This window comes from Galeopterus variegatus, unplaced genomic scaffold (genome assembly GCF_000696425.1).
Source record: "Galeopterus variegatus unplaced genomic scaffold, G_variegatus-3.0.2 Scaffold9350, whole genome shotgun sequence".
Lineage (NCBI taxonomy): Eukaryota > Metazoa > Chordata > Mammalia > Dermoptera > Cynocephalidae > Galeopterus > Galeopterus variegatus.
In genome coordinates this window covers 19,634-33,583 of record NW_007735461.1, presented here as the reverse complement: position 1 = coordinate 33,583, position 13,950 = coordinate 19,634, and the positions used below count along the sequence as shown (strand labels likewise).

Here is a 13,950-nt window from a genome sequence, read left to right as displayed (position 1 = left end):
GCCCTGAGCTCTCCCGAGCCAGGACAGTGGGGGGCCAGGGGCCTTGGGCCTCAGTCACGCCCCCCCCAACACAAGCAACCAGCCCAGCAATGACCACTAAGCCACAGCAAGAAGGGCCCCGGGTTCCCGAGCTGGGGCGGTGGGAGGCGAGGGCTTTTGCCACACCCTCCCTGACATCTGCACTCAGCCTGGCATTGACCAAGCTACTACTAGAAGCCCCGTGGTCTCCCCTGTGGGAATGTGAGGCTTGCCACAGGCCTCAATCCCACCCCTCCTCCTTCCTTCTTCTTCCATCACATTTCCTTCCCCTTTCCCCTCTCCCTCTCCCTCCCAATTGCTCTGCAACAACATCATAGAATGTAAGAAAATATATATTAATAAAATAAAATTTAAAAAAAAAATCAAAATGTTTGGGAGCAGAAGTGTTTTGGATTTTGGATTTCTTTGGATTTTGTAACATTTGCAGAATACATACTGGTTGAGCATACCTAACCCCAAAATATGAAATCCAAAACGTTCCAATGAGCATTTCAGTAAAACTGTGGTGAAAACCCTCAGAAGGGAAAGGCCAGGGTGGAATGTAGCTGGTTGTTACTTTTCTTTTGGCCCCCATATTATTCCTTACCTGGATCGTTCCATATCTTTTTCCTGTGTTGCTCTATAAGAATCATTCTCGACCAATGTACATATTTTCTCATACCCCCCGTGTTCTCTCTCCCAAGACCATTTGTGTTTAAATAGAAGGTTTAGGGAAGACTGAAAAACATTCAGGACCCAAAGTCATAGCTTTCTAATGAAGCACGTACACGCATTGGGAGTCAGCGTTCCCACCTGATGAAATACAACGCTGGCTCCTAATCCTCTCACAAAAGAAACAAGCTTCCTGTCTGCAGGACTCGGGGGCGAGCCCTGCTTTTCCCTCGCTGCCCGTCAGTTGGCGCCTTTTGCCGTCCTTTTTTTCCCCCTCTCCCCACCAAGCCAGCTCTGGGGGCTGCGGTGGCTCGGCAGCTAGCAGGTCACATGGCCTGCCTGGGCGAGGGAGCCCTGCGTGCGCCAGAGCTGCGCCGCGGGAGGAGGAGAGGCTGGGGCGGCCACCAAACCGCGCCGCGCCCGTTCCTGCCCGCCCCGGTGTCCACGATGGCACCTCCTCCAGGGTCAGCCAGCCCGCCAGCCTAGGTGGGGACACCAGAGGCGGCCCTCGGCGTGCGCCGGGGACGGAGCTGGCCGTCCTCACCAGGTAGGTTTCCGCTGCGCACGATCTGCCCAGCCCTTCTGGCACGGTAGTCGGAACGCCCGCCACGGACAGACGCCAGGGCGAGGGGACGAAGATTAGGGGCGGCCGCAACTGGCACGGGGGTGGCGCAGCCGGAGAGGGCCCGAGCCCCCGGCCGTGCGCCCAGGGCAGGCGGGCTTCGCGGCGGCCCTGCCCGCGGTACCGGCCGCTTCCTGCGGGAAGACTGGGGGGACCCCGAAGGGCGTCCCCCGCGCGGCCGGCGCCGGAGTCAGCGCAGGGTTGACTGAGTGCCGCGCCGGGGACGCCTCCTCACCCCTCGCCCGCGCCGGCTGCGCTGCGAGGCCGACAGGAAGACGCGAGTTGGGCGCGTGAGACCGGGTAAGACCCCAGCCGCGCCTGGCCGGGCCGAAGCTCCCAGGGCCCGTCGCCTAATGGCCGCCTGCAAGCAGCTGACCCTCGCCGCGCGTCCCCCCACTCCCCGCCCCCCGGCCATCCGGGCGCACCGAGAGCGCTGCTGCAGCATTGGGTTTCTGCGGGTGACATCGCAGGCCCGGGCCCTCGGGAGGGCGACCGGTAGAGGAAGCCGCCCCTACCAACTGTCGGAAAGGCCAGCCGAAGGGAGCCAGCCCAGCGCTAGAGACAGTCAGCCTTGGCCCGTGGGTGGGGAGACTGAGGCCCGAGGGCGGCGGGGACTGCCCAAGGTCAAGGGCAGACATTAGACCCAGGGCTCAGGTCTCCCCCATTCCCTGTCCAAGAGGGAGAATTAAGACTGCCTGGGCGTGTGTCGCCCACCTTCTGGCCCTTCGACTCAGGCGTCACCAGTCCCGCACTGCGCCCGCGGAGTCTTGGGGCGTGAGGTTCTGCAGGGTGGGTATGACCCGGCATCTCCTACTCGGCCCATTCTCTCCTTCAGGGACCGCAGGGTGGCTACAATGATGATCTCACTATGCGGACCATTAGCAAAACCCGTAGGTGTGTGTGCATGTGCATACGCGCGTGTGTATTTCCACCAGAAAACGAAGCCTTGCAGGAGGAAATAGCTTTCCTTTAGGGTTGCATTTCTAGAGTTCGCTGCACCAGGTACTTTATGAGATGAGAAAGCTATGTGTGTTTAACACCTAATATAATTAGAATTGTTAGGCTTTTTAAAGGACAAGCTTATTATTCAGGAAACAAAAATGTAAAGGAGAAAATAAAAATAACTTGAAACTTCATCTTCTACATCGTTGAGATTTTGTGTATATCTTAAAATTTTCTCTATATATACATATTTGAAGTTTTAAATCAATAACACGGGCAAAAAAAAATGGTGTCTTGTTTTAATTTGTGTGTCTTTGATTACCCATAGGAATCAACACCTTTTCCTTTGAGTATTAGCTTTTTGCATTTGAATGAGTGAATTGATTGTTAATTTCTTTTAGCCATTTTTCAATTGGAGTATCTTCCCCTTCCAGTTTTTAAGCACTCTTTATGTATTACACATTAAAGTAGAAATTCTCTGTTGTATATATTGCACCAAAGCGAGCATTTCCTGGAAGTTTTTACTAGTACTAATTCCAGATGGATAATCTTTAGAATACTTTGGGCAATTTTTTCTTGATGGTGGTGGAATATTTTAGTAATGGTGGTTACATGGGTGTATAAATTTGATAAAACTCATCAAAACATACATTTAAATGGTACATATTATGTAAACTATACCTCAATGAAGCTGACTTTTTTAAAAGCCAGGAAAATTATGATGCTGGGTAATGAGAGACAATTTGCCTAACCAGATATTAAAACCTATTATAGAGCTTTTGTAATTACAATAACATGGCGCTGGCACCAAAATGCACAGATAAATAGATGCAAAAATCGACAAGCAGATGCAAAAATGTAATTGAATTTATCGTAACCATAGCAATTTAAATTAGGGATTAAAAATGGACTTAACAGGGGCCTTGACTGTCATTTTCACTATCCCAGTACATGCTTCAAGACTCAGTGTTTGTTGAATCAAATGTTTAATAATGATCATAAAAGTCATAATGATCATAAAAGTAATGTGTTCTTTGCAGAAGTATAGAAAGCAAAACAGGAAACCAACATCTCCCATACCCTTCATTTCTCCTTCACTAAGTTATACCCTACATTAAAAATAAAATGGTCATACTGTGTTCATTTTTCTACAATTTGACATTTTTCTCTTGGAGACTGTCTTAGTCTGCTTGAGCTGCTATAACAGATTACCATGGTCTAGGGGCTTAAACATTTATTTCTCACAGTTCTGGAGGTTGGAAGTTCAAGATCAGGTGCCAGCATGGTTGGGTTCTGGTGAGGGCCCTCTTTCTGGTTTACATGGCAAAGCAAGCTGTCTCATGTCTCCTTTTAAAAACTGCACCCTCATGAACTAATTACCTCACCAAGGCCCCATCTTCAAATACCATCACCTTAGGGATTAGGGTTTTAACATATGAATTTGGGGGGGACACAAACATTCAGTCGATAACAGAGAACTGGCAAAGACTTCTTTTATGTCAGTGTATCTAAAACTTTCTTTTTAATGTCTCCCTAGGAGACCCTTGTATCCTATGTAAAATATCTGTTCCCTGTTGCTAGGCATTTTGTTTGCCTGCAGTCCCCTCACCCCCCTTTTTCGTTCTTTCTTCCTCCTTTCCTTTCCAACTATTTCCTTCTTTCCTTCCTTCCTTCTTCCCTTCCTCTCTCCCTCCATTTTTCTCTTTTTCTTTTTATTACAAGCAAAATTGCAGTGAATATTCCTTGTCCATCTTTGGTAGCATGTGTTGGCATTTCTTCAGGGTAGATTCCTAGAAGTAGGACTGCAATGTCAAAGGAGATGCACACATTAAATTTTTATAGATACTGCTGCAACTTTCCATCCAAAGATTGAACTAATTTATAGGAAAGTGACCATTTGCTGAATCATGCCACTCCCTCTTGACTCGAAGTAAATTGAATTGAGATTATGTTAAATAGAGATTAATTTGGAGAAAGGGACCTCTTTCTATTACTAAGTCTTTCCAGCTGGAAAAATGTTGTTTTTCTCTGTTTATTAATAAGTTTTTAAATGTTCTTCAGTCGAATTCTGGAGTATGTGTGTATGTTCTGCATATTTCTTAAATTAATTCCTAGGTATTTTAGTTGGCTTTATTTTTTATTTTTTAGACTGGGATCTTTTGTTCTGTTAACTAACTAGCAATGGTCTGATTATATGAAAACATTTATTTTATACAAGAGTATTCTCTTTTAATTCAATTTTTCCATGAACTTTTTGAAGAACCCTAGTAAATGCTAGGTATAAATAGATACATTCTAATGTAGAAAGTGACAAATGAGTGCCCGGGGGGGAAAGTTCACGTAAAAGGCCCCAGTACTAGAGGAAAAACAAAGGATTATTTCTGGTCGGGAGAGATCAGGGTTGGCTTTTGGAAGACGCGCTCACGTAAAAGGCCCCAGTACTAGAGGAAAAACAAAGGATTATTTCTGGTCGGGAGAGATCAGGGTTGGCTTTTGGAAGACGCGCTCACGTAAAAGGCCCCAGTACTAGAGGAAAAACAAAGGATTATTTCTGGTCGGGAGAGATCAGGGTTGGCTTTTGGAAGACGCGCTCACGTAAAAGGCCCCAGTACTAGAGGAAAAACAAAGGATTATTTCTGGTCGGGAGAGATCAGGGTTGGCTTTTGGAAGACGCACTCTCTGAGCTAATTCTTGATGACTGAGATAGCCTGTGAGAGGAGAAGAAATGCAGCTGGAAAGATAGTCGGAACTGGATTGTGAGGAATCTTGGCAAAGAATATGGACTTTATTCTACAGTTATTGGGGATATCACTGGATGGTTTCACAGAAAAGAGTGCCATGTTCTGACCAATGCTTCAGAGTATCAGATGGATGCTGATAATGGAAAACATTGCCATCATTTGCACCATGCCTGTGTCTGACAAAGGGCTTTCATAGTCTTCACAATACCTCCATAAATGAGATAATTTTTATTTTCCTATTTTGCAGAGAGACAAAATAAGCCCAGGGAAAGAAATGATTTCTTTATACAAATTGACCTAATTAGTGAGTGTTGGGACCAGAACCGGACCCAGATCTTTTGGCTTCTATTGCTCATTCTGGAGATCAGAAGCCCAGTTAGGAGCCTGTTTCAATCATCTGGCCTGGAGGTGATGAAGGATAACAAGGGCATGGCAGTGAGGAGGGGAGGAGAACAGAGAGGCATAATAGAGACCCTGGAGGTGGCATTGGGAGTGACAAGATGGAGGTGAGAAGTCAGACTTACAGTCTTTTGGACCCAGGTGCTTGGGAGGGTGGTGGTGCTGTTCATGTAGGACTTGGGGAACGTGAACTGTTCTTATCTCCTAATGCTCAGCCTGGTGTTCTGCCTCCCATCCCCCTATAGCTCTTTTAGTTTAATTTTCAGAAGCTGCATAAAAATGTAACTGTTGTTGTCACATCATTTATTCATTAAAGCTCCAGTTCATGTTCATTTCTCAGTTTTTTTGTCCTTTACTGTCTCCCCTGAGCCCTATACCCTAGACTGGTAACAGGCAGAATCCAAGTTAGGGAGTGGTTGTGTTTCAAAGTGCACTTGCAAGGCATAGATAAGAACTCAATAATATTGTTCCATAGAATCAGGGCTGGAATGGTATGGTCATTACCAGGCTAGTTCACAGATGCTAATCAGTCCACAATGTCGCTGGAGCATGTGCCCGAGCCAATGACATCCCAGGTGACCATGGAAAAAGGCAATCAGAATGATAAGGTAGACAAAGCCCTCCTCTCCCACCCCCATAATTGGCCTGGGAATAAAGAGCTCCTCTCCCCAAAACTACCACTGAAAAATCTTATGTTTTTAGGTTTGTTCCCCTAAGGCCAGTTATCTTACAGATTAGTAAAGTAAAATAAATTATAGGTGGTGTTGGACATGACACCGTACTGTGTATCAATTGATTAAATCCTTTAAGAAAATATTTTAAAAGGCAAACCAAAGCACACTCTTGAATACCTATATAACTCAATGTGGCTGGATTTTTGGCAAACCAGTTATGTAATCATTGAGTGAAGGATCTGATCCCAGCTCCAATGATGCAGGGTGAGTGTAGTAGATCACATTTCTGTTCAAAGTATTTTCTGCTCTTCCCTGGAAAGATGTATATTTCCCCAGTCATTGACTTTAGATTGGTCATGTGCCTTTTGGTACCCACTTCTTGCAGGAAAATTACATAACTCAAGAATTATTATGTGATTTGCTCTGGTCAGTGAAATATGGGTAGACGTGATACGTCACTTTTGAGCAGTAACTCTGGGAGCCAGCTTGTGGTTCACTATCTCTTTTCTCTTTGCCATAAAACCAGCAATGTTCAAGAAAAATGCAGTTCCGTGTGCCTGGGTCCTGGAGTGCAGAGAGCATGGAACAGAGGCATAATTGACCCATAAAGGACAAGTAACATGAGCTAGGAATTAAACCTTAGCTCTTATAAACCACTGAGATTTTGGGATCATTACTGAAACCTGTCATAGTTCATACAGTAAGTGATGATAGGAGTTTTGGGTCTTGTGCTCTGTAAGCATTCTAGAAATTTTCCACACTCTTGAGTAGACTGCCAGATCCTTCTTTTCTCCTGAGGGCCTAGAAATTGGCCAGGTGCTTTTCCTTTCTATTGAATCTTCACTTTCCCCTTCCCCTGCTCTCTGGGAGGTTTCCCTGCCACATTGCTTTGGCCACTGGGTGGTGAGTGAACATGATTTGTGGCACACTTAAACCAGGATGTAAACATACTTGCAGGTTTTGACTTGGCCCTTTGTGCAGCTTCTATCCAACATAAGAGCATGCCCCAGATGGCCATTTCTTCCGCAGCTTGATCTGGAAGGAGAAGACTGGAATGATCTTATTCCTACCTACATTCTGGAGCTGAACCCAGCTGAGCCACAGCTATTTACAGACTCGTGTACAAGAAGTGCACGTTGTTATTGTAAGTTATGAAGATTTGGAGCTGTTCACCCAGCAAGAGCTGATCAAGGTAGGCAGGGACCATGTGTCTTCTAAACTGAAGCCCTCTCCTTCCCTGATCATCAGCAGAACAGCAGTCTCACAGCCGTATTTTTAAAGTAAGAGACTTTGAGAGATGTTAGTTATTTTATTGCTCCCAGTAGGGAAAATTACCTGGGATGAAAGGGCCTCTTAATGTCAGTACTAAGTACTTTTGTTTCTGTCCCACCGGCCATATCATAGTGATAACACTTCCTATGTGCCTGGCATTTTCCAGGCTGCGTGCCTTCCCTTGTTGACCCTCCTCTATTTAGTTCCCTCCTCTAGATGGGTTCATCCCTTAGGTAATAGCAAGGGTAGGGAGAACAGTGTGAGGAGGAAGCCACCTGACTGGTGGGCAGTGGGAGGGATCTCTGTTCCATGAAGTCACTCAAGGACCCAGGCACCTGCCATCTGACGGCCCCACTCAGTAGATCCACCGAGACTTTCCATTCAGCTGGCAGACTAGGAAAGAGAAAGTCGAGAAGACATCTGTTCTCAACCACCTTGGCCCAGGTGTCGCACCTGTCACTTTGCTCACATTTTACTGGCAAGCCCTAGTCACATGACCCCACCTAGAAGGAGGCAGGCTAGGAAATGAGGTCTTTTTGCATGCACAAAAAGGCGGAGAATGTGGCTATGAGAGCACTTGCAGACTGCACCACAGTAACCTTGTATGGTGCCGGACAGTCCTTTCTCAAGAACTCACAAGCTGGATAGTTTTCTTCCAAATGTGTGCAAACTTTTCATGCTTCTGAGGCAAGAGGTTTACTTTCTACACTACACGCACTATCTAGTTTTGCATTGACCTTACTGGTTTCATACTGACTTTTCTTTTTAATTCTTTTTTATGGTGCAAGTCTGTTTTCCGTCAGAACATTAGTCCTACTTACTCCTGAAATATAACTTGAATTTGAACATATGGCTATATTTTAATGGCAGTTTTACTCTGCATTAGTTTACTCACTAACATGTTTAATATTCACAGTAACCCTATGAGACGGGTATTATTATTCTTCCCATTTTAGAGCAGAATCCAAGATAGAGAGAGGTGAAGTGGCTTCCCACCAGGTGAGTAGCAGAGCTGTGATTCACACCAACCTGTGCCTGACCTTAGGCTGTCCCTGAGTCATCACATCACACAGCATTTCTTTCTGGTCTAGGCTGGGGGCCACTGTCTTCCTTCTTCGCCTCACCTACCTCTTCCCTCCCTTGTTGAAAAGCCACTCATGGATCTTCCTCCAGATGTTTCCTCTGCTCCCAAAGTCTGGGGCCCTAGAGTTTGCTTGCGTACGGAAGATATTTTCTCTCACTGTTTCCCATGATAGTTCTATAAAAATAAAATAGGAGAACAATCAAGATTAAATTAATATGCAATTTTAAGTATAGTTGACTGAGATTAGAGAAATATGAATGAAAGATGGCATTAAATAACAAAGACATTTCAGAGACTCCTAAGTATTCCTTTTCTTGTTTGGGATGTGCAGAAAAGACAGAGTTTTCAGAAATTACTATGCACAGTTAACAAGTACTTACTGTGCACTAATGCTGGAACTTGCTCTGTGTGTTTTCCTCTGTGCCAAGCCTTGCTTTTGTGTGTCTGTTTTATGAACCCATGCCTATGTAGCTGGTGAATAGAAATAATGATTTTCCCAGCCTAGCTGGTGATTTTCTGACACCTTAAATCTAACTAAGCATCTTTAGGCGTGGAGACTTAGTTGGGTGCACTAAGATTTTATTACTCATAGAAATAATAAAAGCACACCAGAGATCATTAACAGATATAACCAAAGAACAATTTACTCTATAAAAGCTACACAGCCTCAAATTATAATTTCTGGTTTGATAGAGCTGAGTTCAGTCCTTGAATTTTTTTTTAAAGCTATCTTTCCCATTCTCTACTTCCTCTCTCTTTAGGTTTGACTTGTGCTGATTCTGGCCTAAGTTCCAGGATGGTTTGCTCCTGGGATCAGACATGAACAAAGTTGACCTCATGAGCACTTCACCCTCTCCAGCCGCCATGCTGCTCCGGAGGCTGAGGAGACTCTCCTGGGGCAGCACTGCCGTCCAGCTCCTCATCCTGACGGTGGTGACCTTTGGCCTGTTGGCCCCCCTGGCCTGTCACCGGCTTCTGCACTCTTACTTCTACCTGCGCCATTGGCATCTGCACCAAATGAGCCAAGAGTTCCTGCAGCAAAGCTTGAAAGAGGGGGAGGCTGCCCTCCACTACTTCGAGGAGTTGCCCTCCGCCAATGGCTCAGTGCCCATCGTCTGGCAGGCCACCCCCCGCCCCTGGCTGGTGATCACCATCATCACTGTGGACAGGCAGCCTGGCTTCCACTATGTCTTGCAGGTGGTGTCCCAGTTCCACCGGCTTCTTCAGCAATGCGGCCCCCAGTGCGAGGGGCACCAACTCTTCCTGTGCAACGTGGAGCGTAGTGTGAGCCATTTCGATGCCAAGCTGCTCTCCAAGTATGTCCCCGTGGCTAACCGCTACGAGGGCACTGAGGATGATTATGGCGATGACCCTTCGACCAACTCATTTGAGAAAGAGAAGCAGGATTATGTCTACTGCCTGGAGTCATCCCTGCAGACCTACAACCCAGACTACGTCCTGATGGTGGAAGATGACGCCGTTCCAGAGGAGCAGATCTTCCCCGTGTTGGAGCACCTTCTGCGGGCTCGCTTCTCTGAGCCACACCTCCGAGATGCCCTTTATCTAAAGCTCTATCACCCTGAGAGGCTCCAGCACTACATCAACCCAGAGCCCATGCGGATCCTGGAGTGGGTCGGTGTGGGCATGTTGCTAGGACCCTTACTAACCTGGATATACATGAGGTTTGCCAGCCGTGCAGGGTTTAGCTGGCCCGTCATGCTCTTCTTCTCTCTGTACAGCATGGGTCTGGTTGAACTGGTGGGTCGGCATTATTTCCTGGAACTGCGGCGTCTGAGCCCTTCCCTGTACAGCGTAGTGCCTGCCTCTCAGTGTTGCACCCCAGCCATGCTCTTCCCTGCCCCTGCGGCCCGCCGGACCCTCACCTACCTGTCCCAGGTGTACTGCCACAAGGGCTTTGGCAAGGACATGGCACTGTACTCACTGCTGAGGGCCAAGGGAGAGCGGGCCTACGTGGTAGAGCCCAACCTTGTGAAACACATAGGGCTCTTCTCCAGCCTCCGGTACAACTTTCATCCCAGTCTGCTCTAAGGGTGCCAAGAAACGCCTTTCTGAAATTATCTACTTCTTGGAGATTCAAATTTTGAGCTCTTTATTTAGACATGGTTGCGTGCAGATATTTCATTGTTTGATGTTGCTAGGGACACAGGCACTGGGACAGCTGAGGAATATACATAAGTCATCTGAAATTATCTACTTCTTGGAGATTCAAATTTTGAGCTCTTTATTTAGACATGGTTGCGTGAAGATATTTCATTGTTTGATGTTGCTAGGGACACAGGCACTGGGACAGCTGAGGAATATACATAAGTCATGAGCCTTGGCTTTGGTAACCCGCTGGCAGGAGCAGCAGTTTGCCACAGGTCCGGACCTGTCTCCCTCCCACACAGCCACACTGCCTCATGCAGACTGACCCACCCAGCAAGGGTGCATTTAAATACCCATTGTATTCTCCAGTTGTTTTTAAGCTCTGCTTTGTAATAGAGCTTGTGACTGCCAAAAATCTCGTGCACGTTGATATGACTTTTAGGATTTTAAGGGTAGAATTTTGTGAAAGGTGAGATCCTTTTGAATTGATTTCTTTCTCACTGGGTATGAGAATGGGTAAATGTTTAGCATATATACCCAAAGAGGAAGAACCATGTTGATAGACTTCATTTGTTTCGTTGATCTGGTATAATAAAAACAGATAAATGCTGTGTAGTGCCCAGCATCTTAGAGGCAGGTGAACTGGCTTTTCTGTTACCTAGCATTTTCTTTCCCATGTATCTGTAGTGTACTGAAAATCAGTATTGTCAGTGAGATCTTTAAGGCACAGCAAGATCTGCAAGAGCCTTCTGAATTATCAGAGTCCGATGGCTTATGTTCAGTAGAGATTTAATGTTGAATATTTCTATCATATTCTGATCCTTTGAAAATTGGATATTTCAGAATGATATAGAATGGGTGAGCTCTTTGCTAGTAGCATATATTTTCCCCTAACTTTGCTGGCTAACTGTTCATGTCTTTTCTTTTTCTTCTAGGTAGCATGATGTTATAGAAGAAAAAGCAGGGACTGTGACATCAGAAGACCTGACCTTTTATTTCAGATCTCTGCCATGTCCTAATGATGTGACCGTGGGCAAGTCATAGAACCACTTTGGGTCTCAGTTTCTTCACCTGTAAAATGAGGACAGTAATACCTACCTTTTAAAGTTGCCTCAAGGATTAAATGACAGAACGTATGTAAAACACCTCACAAGTAGAGGACACTTGGCAAATGTTCTTTTCTCTCCTGTAATTAGCATATAAACTCAAGTGTATTTTGGTTAAAGATATTGGTGATGCTTTTTAAATTATGAGATAGGGTATTGAGCTGACACCAATGCAGCAGCTGTTCCAGATCAACACTGCTAGAATATAGGGCTGACTTTTCATTGTGGCCTCTGAAGGACGTGCAGCTCAGCTTTCATCTAGCCCCACCTCCAACCAAGCCAAACATAAGAATTGTTCATTCAAACTGGAAACGATCTGAGACTCCTCTTGAGCATATTCTAAGACAAGCATCTGAAAATTACTATTCTTAAAAGTTACAAATAAATATCCTTTAACAATACTTACCAAACTAGTAACCAGCAAGTCCCTTTATGAGGATGCATGATTATATGAGCTCAAGTGGTTGTCCAGTTTGTTTTGATGCCATGTCTTCCATTTGCTTTTAAATTTCCACAGTGAGCTTCTGTCTTGAGGTCTGCTCCAGAACACTGAAGGAGTATGTCGGGGACATGCTCTACAGATGAACACATTGAGACCCAGAGATGTTAAACGGCTTTTTCAGGTTCACACGCCTGGAACAGCAGCAAAGCCAGGATGGGCACATAGCTCTTGTGACTTCCAGCCCCTGCACTTTTCTCTTAACCACTTTAATTTTAGAAATATATTTGTGGTCAAAGTCTCTTTTGTAAAATCCTAGTGTAACCTGGATTAAATAATGTCTTTGTAACCTAAGATGGTAGAAACTGTTGTCATGTGAGTCTTGGGGAACAAACAGATACAAGTTTGTGTTGTATTGTTGTAGTGAGCTGTTTTGTGTCCCCCAGCAATGTCCAAGGTGATCAGAGCCAGATACAAGTTTGTGTTGTATTGTTGTAGTGAGCTGTTTTGTGTCCCCCAGCAATGTCCAATGTATGAGACCACCTATTATGGATTCCACACCTTCATTCCTCCTCTCCCAGTAACTGGTCCACCCCTAAGTTTTAGAATGGAAGCACCTCCAACTTAGCACTCATTAGAGTTTGTTGCATTAATGATTGGGTCTGCTCATGAAAGTCTTTTGACCAATGACCAGAGAGCCACTTTAAGCTGGCCGGACCCAAGACAGGAAGTCACTGCTGGTTTATGTTTCTGCTCTTCTAATTTAGTTTTCTACTGCTTGCAGACATCCCCACCTCTGATTCCTCCATTCTGGGTGTCCAGTTTCTTTACCTGCACAGTTCACACCAAAGCTAAAATATCTCATGTAATTGTAAGCAAGGGGCTAGAAGAGAACTAAGACACCAAGACATCAAGGGACATATGTTACCAGGAGGATGAAGGTCTCTAACAGTCTTGCTCACCTTTCAGAGTTTAAATTATAGTCAGGCCTAAGAAGATCCCTATTGTGACTGTGTGTATTTGCATAGACATGTCAGTTAAAATAAAAGCACCATTCTGCTGAGGCTTCCTGAGAAGACTTTCATCATTCTCTCTCTTTTCCATGGATGGATTTTTCTGACGTGGCAAATAGTGTGGGCTCTCCTGCCTCCTACATCATACACAGTGTGGAGTCCCAAGGTAGCCATTCAAAAATTTGGGCTGCTGACTGTACAAGCAACCACGGTCACAGATCCCTGAGTCACAGCAATGCTAGGGCTTGTTGGGCCGGCCCGTGGCTCACTCGGGAGAGTGCGGTGCTGATAACGCCAAGGCCCCGGGTTCGGATCCCATATAGGGATGGCCGGTTGGCTCACTGGCTGAGCGTGGTGCTGACAACACCAAGTCAAGGGTTAGGATCCCCTTACCGGTCATCTTTAAAAAAAAAAAAAAAAAATGCTAGGGCTTGCATCTTCTGCATAAAAACAAATTGGGGGTCACCCCTACCACCAAACCATCTCACTTCTCACTGATATAAACTCAGCACAGTGTGTGATGATCATTCCTTCACTCTCTTTCCTGTCTCTTGGCCTGAAAGTCCTAGAATAGGATGGTGTTTGTATCTAAATGATTCCCATTGGCACCACCAGGGAATGCAGCAACACCTGCAGCCTGAAAGAGAAAACTCAGCCTTCCCCTGAGAAATACACAGGAATTTCCCCACCCCCACCCCCAACACACACACTGAAAACAAAACCGTAATAGCAACAAAGTAAAAAGCGTGTGGTTGTGTAAAAAATCTCTTGGCCTGAGCCATTCCCTCTGCCTGGAATGCATGTAAACAACTTCTTTTTACAGGAGCCAGAATTGTACACCATAACCAGCTGTCACTGTCAC

General features: G+C 45.6%; 1 protein-coding gene and 1 long non-coding RNA gene across 2 annotated transcripts; both read left to right on the top strand.

Moving 5' to 3' along the window:
- The first annotated feature begins 1,059 nt into the window (after positions 1–1,059).
- TMEM246 (transmembrane protein 246) lies at positions 1,060–10,547 on the top strand. The gene is made up of 2 exons (XM_008593571.1): positions 1,060–1,237; positions 9,186–10,547. Exon 2 carries the CDS (start codon positions 9,244–9,246, stop codon positions 10,471–10,473), a length of 1,230 nt encoding a protein of 409 aa, XP_008591793.1. The 5' UTR covers positions 1,060–1,237; positions 9,186–9,243; the 3' UTR covers positions 10,474–10,547.
- Positions 10,548–10,643: 96 nt separating this feature from the next.
- On the top strand, positions 10,644–12,429 carry LOC103609210. The gene is made up of 2 exons (XR_552110.1): positions 10,644–10,999; positions 11,466–12,429. It is a non-coding gene; the product is annotated as an uncharacterized LOC103609210 (long non-coding RNA).
- Positions 12,430–13,950: the final 1,521 nt, after the last annotated feature.

Excerpts from the sequence above, each read along its gene's own strand:
- TMEM246 (XM_008593571.1), top strand. The coding sequence starts at position 9,244 with ATGAACAAAGTTGACCTCATGAGCACTTCACCCTCTCCAGCCGCCATG.